We start from the raw sequence: 15899 nt of genomic DNA, 5'->3' as shown, positions 1-15899 counted from the left end.
CCATATTGCGCTCACTAAGAAGGAGCTGACAAATTGCCTAATGGCATTCACATCCAGTTCCATTGCTCTTAAAGGGGTGGTTCACCGTTTAGTTATCTTTTGGTATATTATAGAATGGCCAATTCTAAGCAACATTTTAATTGGTTCTCATTAAGTTTTTTTTAAATTTTTTTTTATAGTTTTTAAATTATTTCTTCTGACTCTTTCCAGTTTTCAAATGGGGGTCACTGACACAATCTGTAAAGCTACAAATGTATTGTTATTGGTACTTTTTATTACTCATCTTTCTATTCAGGCCTCTCCTGTTCATATTCCAATCTCTTATTCATATCCGTGCATGCTTTCTAGGGTAAATTGGACACTAGCTGCGTGATTGCTGAAATTGCAAAATGGAGAGCTGTTGAATAAAAAGCTAAATAACTTAAAAACCGCATATAATAAAAAATTAAAACCAATTTCAAATTGTCTCAGAATATCACTCTCTACATCATACTAAAAGTTAACTCAAAGGTGAACAAACTAAACGTTTTAGTCAATTATAAAACCCTAATTTTCTGCCCCATTACAGGATTTTATACACAATTCTAGGAAGGTTAAACACAGCAACAGTTGCTACCAATTATATTAATTGTGAGAATATTATTATTTTGAAATACAACTGCTTGTGCCATAGGATGGAGAGGGCCTTCCTTTTACAAGAGTCCGTACAGATTCACTTGGCTTTCTGGGGATTAAGTACTATTGTGTTTTTTGGTTTTATATTATGGTAATTTAAGTAGCGACACCCTTGATTATAGCCAATTATATCTTGGCTATTATTGCTCATTCAGTTTTGTTATTTTAGCCAATAACATTAGGATCTTGTACATAATGCGGTCCCACAGCTTCTGTCCACCGTGCCTTGGGACCCAGGCCTGAAAAAGCATTATTGCAATTATTCATTACTACATAATGAAAGAAGCCATATATGGTATAATATATATATATATATATATATATATATATATATATATATATATATATATATATATATATATATATATATATATATATATATATATATATATATATTTACCAGCAAAAAAAGCAATATAACAGAATTATAATCTTATTGATCTTCACACTGCACTTGATTTTTTTGTTTAAAGTCTGTCTTGTATATTGGGTGATCAGCCAAGTACTCAGAAAATGTTGGACAACGCTGCAGTATTTAAATCATATTTTGGGTAAATAACTCCATTAACTCAAATAAATAAAGATAAATGCATGTCATTTAAAGATTTTGATGAAAATGAAAAGGACAGAACACATAGGCTAATTCTTTTTACCTGTTTGAACTACAATGTAAGTAAATAGTGCTTTGACTTGAGGTTTTCCTTTTGGTTAGTGCGTAGGAGGAACATATTGTAAATAAGTAATATGAGAAGTCAGCAGTGAATACCCTGCAGATTACCATAGCTATGGCCATGTGTTTGCTGTATGAATATTACATGGAAATGAATATTATAACAGTTTTTGAGTAGTTGACATCACTAGTAACCCACTTGTAACCAAAGGTGGTATAAAATGGGTCCAATTGAGATGCACAGGTCCTGGTGATTTGGGACATGCTATGCATATGTTTTGGTTTTTTGATGCACCTAGAATATTAACTCCATTAATGTCTGTGCACAGATTGCACTTAATATGTGGATACATGATCCTAATAATTTAAGTGATCAAGGTATGGTCACCTCACGGGTATTGCTGGGCTGTGCATTGTACCACAGGTTTGCATATTAATGTCAGTCTGTACATCACTTTACCATCTAAAATCATTTTATTGCACAATAAAAAACTATTTGGGATTGGCTGCTTCTTTGAAGACAATTACACATTCCTTTTCCTACAGTAAAGTAACAGAGGAATTAGTCATCTCTCCATTTAATAATGTCATTATCTTTGCCTTAATAAGTGAACAAATGTGCGAGAAACACCCTTACTTACACTTAAGCCAACTTTGAAGCTGCTAGTAAGCCTACTTTATAAAGATAGATTAATGAACTCCCCCCTTTTCGTATATTTTAGCAGTGGCTTCTCATATGCTTGTGTTTTCTCTGAAACACAGTAAACATAAGGGGGTGGGGTATTATATTTAAACCTCTGAATTGAAACTCTTTTATCTGGTTTTGTAAATTGGATGGCTTTAACCCTCAATGGAAACGGCAAGAAAAAAACAGAAACATAAGGTTTTGAGTCCTCCACAGGAGCATGTTGAATGGTGCCTGTGATCACTAAAGCAGGAAATGCATTTTTGCCTTTTTTACATATAACAGTGACATCCTTTCTGCCATATGTGACAAAACAGTATCACAAGTCTAGTGAATGAGTAAGCTGAAGTGGAGCATTGCTGGACATTCTGTCCTTACATGTATTGCACTTGGTGATTTCAGTGAATGTCCTTTATTGTTGAAATAATACTTATATGAGCTTACTGATAGGTGTAGAAAGATGTTCTGTCCAGTAGTATGTCAGCCATTCTGGTATTAAACAGTCAAATACTATATAACCTATGTACTTGCAAAAGCTTACATGTGGTTTATCAGATGAGCAGAAACCTTGGCTCTGGGATGGCAGTGGATGTAGTTTACCTGGACTTTGCCAAATCATTTGATATAGTACCACACAGAAGGTTATGGTTAAATTAAGAAATATTGGCCTGGAACATAGTATTTGTACTTTGATAGAGAACAGAATGAAGGATAGACTACAAAGATTGGTAGTAAATGGAACATTTTCTGATTGGACCAGTGTTGTTAGTGTAGCGCAGGACTCTGTCCTCGGTCCTTTGCTTTTTAACTTGTTTATTGTTCAGAACAAAATGTTCTATGCAGGATGCTGCCACTTTGCAGAGTGATTTGACCAAATTGAAAAACTGGGCAGCAAAATGGAAAAAGAGGTTCAATGCTGATCAATGCAAGGTTATTTACTTTTGGCAGACATAATATAAATGCAAGTTATAAACTAAATGACAGTGTGTTGGGGGTTTCCATAATTGAGAAGAATCTAGGGGTTTTTGTGGATAACAAGTTGTCTAATTCCAGGCAGTGCCACTTTGTGGCTACTGAAGCAAATAAAGTTATATCTTGCTTAAAAAACAGCATAAACTCAAGGGATGAAAACATAATTATGCCTCTTTATACTGTAGGTCTCTGGTAAGGCGTTACCTGGTATGGAGTGCAATTTTGGGCTTATATTTTGAGGGTAGACTGTCAAGGTTGGGGTTGTTTTCTCTGGAAAAAAGACACTGGAGAGGGGACATGATTACACTTTACAAGTACAGTATTAGAGGCCATTATAAACATATACATATAGCAGTAGATCTTTTTTCCCCCATAAAATGGATCATCGAACCGGAGGCCACCGCTTTAGACTAGAGGAAAAGAATTCTCATTTGAAGCAACGTAGGTGGTTCTTCACAGTGATAATTCTATTAATGCCTTAAAGAGGAACTTGGATGATTTCTTGGACAAGCATAATATCGAAGACTGTAGTATTTTTAAAGCTAAATACCCATGTCTATATTAATTGAATATTTATGTAGGTGTATGGAGGGGGTAATTGTGAGAGTGTAAAAGTACATGCCCTGAGTTTGATTTGGAGGGGTTGAACTTGATGGACTCTGTTTTTTGTTTTTTAACCCAATTTAGCTATGTAACTATGTAGTTAACGATTGTGGAGGGCTTGGTGCCATCACATTTATAGAGAAAATTGCTGCTTGCCACACATGCTGTAGAAAGTACTGGACAGAGCAGCGCTGTGAGTATATTATAGTATACATCTCACTGCGCACAAAACTAATGAATGTTTACATAGTACTTTCCTTCTCATTTTACGTTTATGTGCCAAATAACTACAAAATTTAGAAAAAAAATTCTGCCACTAGAAAGCAAAAAAAAATATTTGCAAGCTGACTCTGATTATTTTTCATTCATGTAACAATCATGGTTACTACAAATGGCTTACACCGCCCCATTTTGTGGCTTTTAGAGATTATGGACTATTTGTATTCCCTTGCAGTTTATAAAGTGTGGGCCTTTATTCTGTAAATAGCGGATTGTAATCGCATTTCAACTAAACATGTTTTATCTAATTTCTAGAAACTCAGAAGACTGTCAACTAAGTACAGGACTGACAAGATTTATCCGACAATTAATGGTGAAAGAGAAGAAAACGTTAAAAAGAACAGATATAAAGATATTCTACCATGTAAGTATTTATTTCAGTTTGCAACCAAATATAATCCAAACATTTGTGGCAGGGTTGCCAAAAAATTAGATCGGGATCTACCAGTGGACCTTAAGCTGGTGATCATTATATCTCAAGACACTGTCCGATATTTATTACATTTTATTTAATACGGTTACATAATAAATAGTTGTTTGTTAAATATAGCAATATAATATTAAAGTAATATATTTAATAGAACAGAATGCTAACATGCTTTTATGGATGTAGATCCTAATGGGACAACATCACAAAAAGTAGACCTCTCATTAGTAAAGTATGGGCACTCTTGGTTTATGGTGATACTGACACAAACTTAATGCAGCTTTGGATATTTGGTATAAATAAGCCCTCAGCTGTGCTTTTACAGATGTCACACTTTCCCTGTGTGATTTCACTATAGTCTATCTATAGTCTATCATGGGGTGAGAGTTCCTCTAATACATAGGCTGTACATTTTGGCAGATAGGAGATGCATTGGCTGGTCTGAACTGTGCACATATTATGTTGCTACTGGGAGTTCAATTTGGCTTTATCTAAAAGGGATCCTGTCATCGGAAAACATGTTTTTTTCAAAACGCATCAGTTAATAGTGCTACTCCAGCAGAATTCTGCACTGAAATCCATTTCTCAAAAGAGCAAACAGATTTTCTTATATTCAATTTTGAAATCTGACATGGGGCTAGACATTTTGTAAATTTCCCAGCTGCCCCTGGTCATGTGACTTGTGTCTGCACTTTAGGAGAGAAATGCTTTCTGGCAGGCTGCTGTTTTTCCTTCTCAATGTAACTGAATGTCTCAGTGGGACATGGGTTTTTACTATTAAGTGTTGTTCTTAGATCTACCAGGCAGCTGTTATCTTGTGTTGGGGAGCTGCTATCTGGTTACCTTCCTATTGTTCTTTTGTTTGGCTGCTGGGGGGGAAAGGGAGGGGGGTGATATCACTCGAACTTGCAGTACAGCAGTAAAGAGTGATTGAAGTTTATCAGAGCAGAAGTCACATGACTTGGGGCAGCTGGGAAACTGACAATATGTCTAGCCCCTGTCAGATTTTTTTATATTCAATTTTGAAATCTGTTTGCTCTTTTGAGAAATGAATTTCAGTGCAGAATTCTGCTGCAACAGCACTATTAACTGATTCATTTTGAATTTTTTTTTTCCCATGACAGTATCCCTTTAAGTGTTCGTATCTTTTTACTGTGTACTTGTGCTAGGCATTTTAAAAGAACAGAAACCTCAAAAACACAGGTGCAGGGCAACACTGCATTATATTTTTATTACTTTAAAACAATTATATTCCAGCTGATGTGTAGCAGTGGGGGCAGCCATTCAAAGGAGCTCAGGTTACACAGCAGATAGCAGATATGCTCTGTAGAACATAGCAGTGTTGTCTGTTATCCAATATTTAACCATTTAGCCTTTTTTCAATATCCGCCATTGCTACTCAGCAGCTTGTTTATATGAACTATAGTAGTGTTTCTGAAGCAAACACATCCAATTTACCAGTGCAGGGAAGCAGTACAAGATATTTTTTATCACTTTAATATTTTGATGGAGGAGCACTATGCTCATTGCAGCAAATCGTGATAAGCTTTCTCTTGCTTGCAAGCTGTATATATAACACTTTGCTGTGGGGACTTTTGCCTGGCTTTGGACATGGGTCTGCTTCCTCTATAGTTGTAAAGAAGCCCTCCCCAGCCTTTTGCATAACTTTTCATCCAAACACTTTTTCATTCAAGCAAGTTCTCTTCTTTGTCAGTGCATTGACTGTATTTAATAAATTATATAAACTTTGCCCAGGTGAAATAACCCATAGCAAGTGATCAGCAACCCACATTTTCTGGTGAGCTGTTTAAAAAGAAAAAATCTTATTGGTTGCTATGGTTTACTGCACCTCTGTAAACTTAGTTACTTATATTTCATACAAGGGTCATATTTTAGTGCAGGAGTGATGGAAACCAATAACACTGTTGCAGTCTTTGGGGAATTACTTAAGCAATGCAGAGTATGCCAGTACCTAGCCTTATGTAAAAGACACACGCACAAAATAAATGTTCTGTGAAACGAAAAAAAAAAACTGTTTTAACATAAGGATATAAACATAAATAAGACTTTTTAAATCAAGGAATATATTGATGCTGAGAGTATATAAAATGTACATACTGATTGTTATAGGGATATGGTATAGGAAGTTTGCTTATAAGCATATTCTTCTTGGTTTTCCTTAGCAATGGTCACATCTTTTGATTTGTATATTTCCCCTACAGTTGACCACAGCAGAGTACGACTTGCACTAAAAGTTCAATCGCATGAATCCGATTACATCAATGCAAATTTTATCAAGGTATGGTGTGTACTTGTCTTTTAAGGCTATTTTAAACATGCAATAGGGTTGCCACCTTTATAATATATGTAAATCTGCACTACCTCTGTGGACATCTGCCAAAAAATGACTAAAGCTTACCATGGTGATCAGTCATTTAGCCGATTGGACCGGTTAGAAGATTTCTGTCGGCTAACGATAATATGCATGCATTGCCTATGACTATATGACTGTCACTACTATATGTCAGACATAACTTTCGTACGATTGCTCTCACGGCCAAAACATCATCTGATTTGTTCTTTTATTACTTTACTTAATCTGAATGGTAAGTTGCAGGTCAGAAGATTGCGACGTACGATCGGTCATCGGATAAGAGGCTAAAGTCTGCATGTCTATGGCCTGCTTTACTATTGCCTAACATTAGGATCTCTGCAAATAAAACATATTACTCATGGGATCTGGTTTAATCGCAGGAAATTGCCTCCCTTTGCATCTTCCCTGCGATTAAGCCAGATTGCTGTAAGTACAACATATTACTTATTTGGGCTTAATAATAATAATAATAATAATAATAATAATTGCAATGGCAAAGGAGAATTGAGACTTCCAGTAGAGTAGATTTAACCACAGCTGACAGCGGTAACAGTAGTTTTTTTTTCCCTTTTGAAGAAGAATTAAAAAAAAAAAAAAACCTGTACCCCCCCACCCCAGGTAAACCCCCCCAGACTAACCCCGGGGAAATGCCCTATACTTTATACTTACCCCTTGGTGTAGATTCTGCCAGCGGAGTTCCACTTATACATCTTCCGGCTCCTCGGTAAGCTGAATGAGAGATCGGTATGTCAGCGCATGTGCACTTGGAGCGGTTTGCGACAACTGCGCATGCGTCGAATTAGATTTAATTGCCCATCTCCCAGTATCCTGGTGGGGGCAATTTAGAAAAAAACTACTGTTGACTGCTGGCTCTATTAGCCCCCACCTTTGGTTGGGGATAATACAGATGCCCATTAAAGGGGTTGTTCACCTTCAAACAACTAGTTGTTTTCAGATAGATCACCAGAAATAACAACTTTTTCCAATTACTTTCTATTTTCTATGTGTCACCCTTTTCCTAATATTGAAGTGTAAAGTATAATTTTTCACCTTCTAAAGCAGCTCGGGGGGGGGGGCCGAGCCGAGCCGAGCCGACCCTGTAAACTGTTCTAAATGGATACATTTAGTTGATACATTTCTTATTTTTGACCTTGCTGAGTAGAATCTCTGAGTTTTATTACAGGCAGCTGTTAGAACTGATACAATAGTTGCTAATAACTCCAGAGATGCTGCTGAGTAATGTATAAACTAAATGTTGCAAAATTGTAACAGTTTAGAGTCTGCACCTGAATTACTGAGCTGCAAGACTCAAACACCACAGACAGGGACATTCAACTTGAAACTTAGATTTTGGAAAAACAGTAAAAAATAAATAATGGAAAGTAATTGAAAAAAGTCTTTATTTCTGGGGAACATTCTGAAAACAACTGAACTGGAAAAAGTTTTTGGAAGTTGAACAACCCCTGTAATGGGTGTACTTGTCTGGGGGCACTGGGCAGTTTTTTTTGCTATAGATTGTGGATTATACTGCACTCCCTGCTACCTTTACTTGTATTGTAGTCTGTTAAATAGATTAGATATTGACTTGAGAAGTTAAATGAGAACTAAACCCCCAAAATAAAAATCCCTACCTACTACCCTAGGCAGTACCCAATCCCTGCTACCCCCCCCCCCGCATAGTTTGTTACCCCTGAAATTGCCCATAAGCGTTTGCTCACATATTGGTGCAGAATAAGCACAGCACAGCTCACCTTGGTCTTCTTCTGTAAGTGAGCGCTTTTAGCAACTGCGCAAGCGCCAAAAGTGCTGGTAAATTGGCGAAGGGAAGGAAGAAGACCCGAAGATGACCGGAGATCTGGAAGATGGGACCCATAAGCTCCGCTTTACTTACTCTGTATCTAACTATGCTGGGGGGGGGGAGCAGGGAGGTGGAACTACCTGAGGTAGTAGGTAGGGGATTTTCTTATTTGGGGGGTTTAGTTCTCCTTTAAGTCCTGGAGGTTTTTTTTTTTCATAGTACTGCTGTACCCTTTTTAAGGGCAGCAGTAGAAATCTTGCCAAATCAACAGGTCAGCCAAAGTGCTGACACACCATTAAATGTAGCAGTAACTATTCCCATAAACAAAAGTATTATACAGAATATCCAAGACTCCTTTAAATTTCCTCTATTCACCTTTCGTATTCTGGCATTTGTGCAGGCCTGTTCCAGTAAGTCTGGACATGCATATGATATCTTGGGAGGGACCAGACGACTGCATTTAGGAATGTGTTATTTACTGATCTGTTTTAACAGATTAAGTAAATTGTAAACTCCTGTGTCTGATTTATTCAACATCCTTCTTATCAATTTATAATTTCTTATCAATTTGCAGGGAGTACACGGGCCAAAAGCATACATTGCTACACAGGGACCATTAGCAAACACAGTAATAGATTTCTGGAGGATGATTTGGGAGTATAACGTTGCTGTAAGTATTTAAAAGTTTTATAGTTGCAGGTTTCTTCTCTCTTCTGATTACAAATTAATATACTGTGTAGATGTTAGAATGCTACTGAGCACAGGTATTGGATCTATTATCCAGAATGTGTAGGTCCATGGGTTTTCTGGATCTTTCCATAGTTTGTTGGCTAAAAATCATGTGTGTGTGTGTGTGTGTGTGTGTGTGTGTTTTATTCCTTTCTTTCATTTATAAGGGGATCTTTTTAAATGGTGTAATGTAAAATGCTTTTCATTAGCCTTAGTCATTGCAGATGCCAGAATGCTTTATTCAACATTTATAGAAAAACAAAGTTAGAGCTATTCTGGGGTGTATTTTCTATTTAATTGCTAGGCTTGGCAACCAGACTGTAATTTGAATACAAAATTGTCAAATGCTGCTGTGATTAACACTGGGGAGCTGTGGAGCTATTGCCACCTCAAAGGTGCTTAGCAAATATATTCCACAACAAACCAAATATGGTTTCATATCCCCTATATATTGTCCAGACTTAAATTCAGGAGAGAAGAACCATATAAGGAAGGAAACTAACATAATGCGCTTATTATAAAAATTTAAATAGTTTACCATTAAAAACATATATATTAATTCCAGTTACTCAAAATGTTGAGATCAATGTTGCTTGAAGAATAGAAATGATGCACACTCTATTATAGACTGCTTTTAAGTAGCTGGAATTAACATGTATATTTTTATGGATGAAAGTTTTTATCTTTTAAAGCAAGCATGGATGGGGTCAGTTGTGTGGGAAAGCAGTTTAAGGGGGTTATATAGTAAAACTTGTTTTTTCCCCCCATATTTTATCAGAAACAAATTTTACCTAAATCTCATTGACAAATTTACTTATAATTAAATTAAAATTAATTACTAATGATTAATACTAAAAATTAAAAAAATCGGATAAAAAAAACTTGAAAATTTTTAATTCTTATGAATATATTGAATTTTGTTATTGTATAAACTTAAATACCATGTATTTTTTCAAGTTTGTAGCTTAAAAACTCTTGATACATTGAGTTCTTGAGCAAAAGTCCGAGTCAGACACCCCAAAACATCCGTAAATCGTGAAAGCAAAAAACATCTTGAAATGGTTTAAAGGACATCTGCCATTTACTTTTACATGAATTCGACAGGTTTTAGCTGGAATATATTCGGATTTGGATTTTTCGCTGCTTTGCATATAAATCTCGAAAAAATTCTATTTTTTTCTGATAAAAATTAGGTTTTTTTTTTGTTTGTGAATGAAACTGGACCTTTAATAAATAGACCCCTAAGAGTCGTGTAAAGATTTGTATAACAAGTTTGTTTAGTTTCTTTTATACAAGATCTGATTGGGAAGGTAATCAGAAATGGCAGCCTGTAATATTTTTAAAGGGAGGTGTGAGGCTCCTGTTTTATGTCCTGTGTAACAAGCTGAGCAATTTTTTAAATGTTTACTGCAAGGTTGGTTTTGAAGTATTAAGATGCATATATGAGAGTCATTGGGACTGCCAGCGAGCGTTTCTCCTGTGTGCAATTTGATTGAGACACTGTTCCCTGTATGGAGTTTTTCACTACAGATAAACCTTTCTTTTCTTGCATTCATTTACATTTAGTTTGTCGATTCTTTAAATCCTAGTGCTCTCCTTGTTATTGTATATATGAACAGTTGTGTTTAGTAATAATAGCAGTATGTTTAATAAAGCTCATAATAGCTATTATTTTAATAAACAGAAATGTATTGGGAACACTGCACATTCTACTCCAAATCAAAACATGAACAAAAATGTATCAAATATGTTTCAAATATTTCTTTACAGAAAGTGAAGAAAATGGGATATTAGGCGGTTCCAAAAAATAGCAGTGTCTTCATTCTTCTTTACAAACTCAAACATTCAGGGTAAGATTTATCAAAGCTACCCACAGAAAAACTCACCCATGTTCTGTTCAATCCAATGGGATTTTTAGAATCGTATTTATCAGTGGTGTTCACTTTTTAATAAATATGCTTTTAAAAATCCCATAGGAATGCATAGAAAGTGAGTTTTGTTGGGGTGAGTTCTAAATTCCCACTTTGATAAATCTGCACCTTACTGTTTACCTTTGAATCGCTGAACTAATATTTAGTTGTGTAAACAATGTTGCTGGAATCAAAATGTTGCTCATTTACTGATGTGTTATGGTCGTTGTCTTGTTGAAATACCCATTTCAAGGGAATTTTCTCTTCGGCATAAGGCAACACAAGCTCTTCAAGTATTTTGATGTATTGAAACTGATCCATGAAGGGGGGGGCACATGGTCCATTTCTGTTCAGTGAGTTTGCAATTGATCCTCCGCATTCAGCTCAGATATAAAAGCAACAGATATGACCCATGTGGCCCACCTTCAAGTCTCTGATTGGTTACTGCCTGGTAACCAGGGTAACCAGTTAGTGGAAACCAAGAGAGTTGAAAAGCAGGAAGTTGGGCTATGTTCTATAATGTTAGACATCCAGTCACTCCAGCCTTTATACATTACATATTTGGCTAACTTACTATATTAGAAACATTTTTTATTTTGCATAGACTATCTATTTACCCAGTTTTTTTTTTTTACACTGAACAATTACTTTAAATTCAGTGTTTGGGGTAGCCTGACAAACTGTCTGTGGCCACTAGATCCAAAAAGAACAATCTTGCTTTCATCAGTCCACAAAGTGTTGCACCATTTATCTTTAGGCCTAGCCCAGTCAATGTGTTCTTTGGCAAATTATTACCTCTTCAGCACTTTGGGACTTTGTGGGGACTTCTTGCAGATATTTTGGCTTCACATAGGTGTCTTCTTATTGTAACATTACTCAATATAACTTTAGACCTTCTTTGATCATCCTGGAGCTGATCATTGGCTGAGTCTTTGCCATTTTGGCTATTCTTCTATCCATTTAAATGGTAGTTTTCAGTTTCTGCCACGCCTTTCAGGTTTTGGTTGCCATTTTAAAGCATTTAAATTAATTTTAGATGAGCAGCCTATCATTTTCTGCATTTTGTATATGTTTTCCCCTCTCCAATCCACTTTTTAACCAAAGAACACTGTTCTTCTGAACAATGTCTGGAACAACCCATTTTACTCAGAGAGAAATGCACTATAACCTGCATGCACAACATTTGCTGCTTTCCTTTCTAAAATAAGCGCTGTAATTGACACTTGTTTTTTCACAGAATGGATGACCTCACTAATTAAACTCCACACTGCTATTTTTTGGAACAAGCCTCAATTAATGATTCATTTACACAGAATCGGCAACATGCATGCCGTGACTGTTGCGTCTGTTGGTTTTATATTACTCTGCTACACCTACTAGTGCCGAAAGTTACAGACCGATACAGTTCCAATTATATTTGCAAAAAATCTGTGACAACGTATACATTTGCTTTTCTTTTAAACAATTGTATATTTGTGTTTATTTCCAATTTAAAGCAATATGTACTTAGGTATAACAATTAAGGAATGCTCACATGTAAGGCACTATGAAACTTTTTTGCACTAATAATAAAAATCACTATGATGCCCATTTTACAACAGTGTATTGCTTTTTTTATATAATTGTTCTTATTCCTGCAGATAATTGTAATGGCTTGTCGTGAATTTGAAATGGGACGGGTATGTATTTGAACAGAACATAACTTTACTTTTCCTGTTATACCAATAATGTGAATTATTTACATTTACCCCCAAAAGTGACCGTAAAAAGTAATTTCCATGAAACTTTTCTGTTAACACGTTGATTGTTCCATGCATTTTTACATTTCTACAGGTATACATTGAACATGGTGGATGTAAATAGATTTAACATGGTGGATGTAAATAGAGATTTACATTTAACATGGTGGATGTAAATAGAGATTGTACTAAAATGCATTACGTCTTTCATAAGGGCATAAAAAAAAAGTTTGCAGATGCTGCAGCTTGATAAGATAGATAGAAATCTCACTTGTGAACTCAAAAAAAAGTAGAAGCTAAAGTAAAGTATTAAGCTAAGCAAGGCAAAAGGAAAGTGATGACATTTGAAGTTTTTTTTTTAAAGGGAAAAAATCCACTCTGTTGTAAAGCTTTTTGTATGTAATGGGTCAATTAATTCCCATTCCTAAAGTGCTGGATTATATTAATAAATCTGATTTTGGGGGTCATATATGCACATAGTTTTTAAAGTTATAATATGTGAAGGAGCGATGTTTATACAAATGTGGACATCCCCTAAACTTGTTTCTAAGCCCTATTCACCTGTGGCCTGCTGGGTGCTGGGAGTTTCACTTCAGGTACAGTCTGTCCAATATTTTATGTACAGAATGTGCTGTGGCTGATGTTGGCATCTAACAACACTGCTGGTGAAATTGGCCTACGAAAAAATTCTCTGTGCATAGTCTTAGACAAGCAACTATATCTGACTACCAGCCTCTCTCGAAATCTTGGTGCAATATTGCAGGATCCTTGAAGTTCACCAACTTCTGTGAATATTCTGAATGTTTTGTGTTATTTTGCTGAGGTATGCTATAACCTTTGTGGTAGAAGAATCAGTCTTGTTTTTCAGTATGGCCTTTTTTCTTATTTTTAACAGAAAAAATGTGAACGATATTATCCTAATTATGGAGAGCAACCTGTAACATTTGGTTCATTTCATATCTCTTGTGTAAGTAACATACTTCTATTTTCCCCTGGGCACAGAAGGCTGATCATGTAACACAGTGATCCCCAACCAGTAGCTTGTGAGCAATATGTTACCAACCCCATGGCTGTTGCTCTCAGTGACCTCAATTCAGTTGCTTTTTTAATTCTTGGCTTGGAGGCATGTTTTGGTTGCATAACACCAAATATGCATATGCCGGTGAACATAGGGGCTACGAGATAGCCAATTACAGCCCTTATTTGGGACCCCTGTGGATTTTGTGGAGTTGGTCCCCAACTCTTTATACATTTGAATGTGGCTCAAGTGTAAAAAACAAAAAGGTTGGGGACCCCTGATATAGCATGTGCCAGAGTATATTGTAATATATATAGATCAGTCCAGATGCACAAAACTTAGGGATAGGGTTATAGTAGCATTGGCGTTGTACATGGAGTAATGTGAGGAGTAATGAAATGATAACCAGTTTATAAAATAAACACATACTACAATGCTAAATTGGCATTTTTGATTAAAAGTATTATACATTTAATAACCACAAATTCCATGGAAAGGATACAATCAAACAATTAATAAAGTAAAGTACCCCTCCCCCTTTCCCTGGAAATTTTAATAAATAAAAACTTAAAAAACAAAATATAGAAAAGGTCACCAGTCATACAACACATGGCAGTTAATACAAGCAGTGAGTCTCCTGAAGTAAACCATATATAATGATGGAAGAGCTAATGGAAAACAAAACCTTGTCTATTGTTGCTTTATGATACTGGGCAAATAAGATGATACTGGCCACTTAAGTTGTTTATAGTAATTATGAGGAGCCAGTAAATGGATTGTTAGGTTTCAATGAAGCAATGCCTTCAGTAGCAAATGTCATGAAAATATTTGTAAAAATTGGCTTTATCAGGTTTTTACATAGGTATGTTGTAGCTTTCTGACAAGGGAATACCTTGGCTAAGCTAGAAATCGTTATGGATGCTTTGGTCAAATATAGATAGATAGATAGATAGATAGATAAATAGATAGATAGATAGATAGATAGGGTCAGGGTCTTAATTAGTGGAAAGGTTCACTAAGTGCCTTATTTTACATTTCATACGAATCCCCCTTTTTGTGGAATTGACTTTCCCTTATTCCAGGAGTAAATCTGTAAACAATTTCAGACATCTTTAAAGGGGACTTTTTCTAACTTCATTGTCTGCAAATAGGAATATGTACCCAGTCTTTCTTCATATATGCTTGTCATTACAGACATTAGTTCATAAAATCAAGAGATCATAAAATAACCAACCAGTTAATAAAAGGACAGAATTTTTATGTTTTGCAAACTACAGTTTGTTTTAATAGATTTTTTTATTTTATTTCAAGACCCTTAAATGTGAGTTGTGTAAAACCGTGTTTTCTTTGTAGGAGAGTGAAGAGTCTAGAAAAGATTACTTTGTCAGAACACTGTTATTGGAATTCCAGAATGTAAGTATGCAGGCAATTCCTTAGAATAACACAGTAAAAAATGTTTTGTCACAATCCTATGTTCTGGTAATATGTAAGGTAAGATCCGTAAAGGGGAACTTTATAAAAATAAATCCATTGAAATATAGAAGATGTTTAAAATGTGTTTCAAATACATTTTGTTTGAGTAGATAGGGATGTGGTAATCTTGCTTTCGATCTCGCCCACCTACATATCTTTTGTGGCCAGACTCAGTGCTCTGTATAAGCCATGTGCCTGTGCGGGCACGTACACACATTTTGAGGCCGACACGGGTGTACAAATTTGTCCGAAAAAATACACTTTAGTACTTTATTCTGAGCCACTCCTCTCTCTGCACACAGGTTTGTCAGTTTGCAGAAATGATTGTTTTCGCACACACGTTGGTATACATAAAATACATTTTTTTGCTCACAGGTTCGTAAGCAATTAGAGGAAACACTGGCCAGACCTCTACCTGTATGAGCAGCCAAAAAAGCAGCAAAATTATATATGTCCCTTTTTTCATAAAAGTCATCAAGCCAGTTTCTCAGTCCCAACAAAGAATTCCTCATTACCATCTTTCTTGTTAGGCAATTCCATAAGCTCA

The 15899-nt window shown here is 35.7% G+C and overlaps 1 protein-coding gene across 1 annotated transcript in view; it reads left to right on the top strand.

Moving 5' to 3' along the window:
• Nucleotides 1–15899, top strand: part of ptpn12.S (protein tyrosine phosphatase non-receptor type 12 S homeolog) — a 54180-nt gene that overhangs the window by 19534 nt on the left and 18747 nt on the right. Inside the window, exons 2-7 of the mRNA NM_001091372.1 lie at nucleotides 4140–4248; nucleotides 6534–6610; nucleotides 9058–9153; nucleotides 12763–12801; nucleotides 13757–13828; nucleotides 15233–15292. Coding sequence (NP_001084841.1) covers nucleotides 4140–4248; nucleotides 6534–6610; nucleotides 9058–9153; nucleotides 12763–12801; nucleotides 13757–13828; nucleotides 15233–15292 — 453 coding nt within the window. The remainder of the gene's footprint in view (nucleotides 1–4139; nucleotides 4249–6533; nucleotides 6611–9057; nucleotides 9154–12762; nucleotides 12802–13756; nucleotides 13829–15232; nucleotides 15293–15899) is intronic.

The sequence above is a fragment of the Xenopus laevis genome, chromosome 3S (genome assembly GCF_017654675.1).
Source record: "Xenopus laevis strain J_2021 chromosome 3S, Xenopus_laevis_v10.1, whole genome shotgun sequence".
Taxonomy (NCBI): domain Eukaryota; kingdom Metazoa; phylum Chordata; class Amphibia; order Anura; family Pipidae; genus Xenopus; species Xenopus laevis.
The sequence above is the reverse complement of the archived record's forward strand: the minus strand, read 5'-3'. Positions and strand labels throughout refer to the sequence as shown.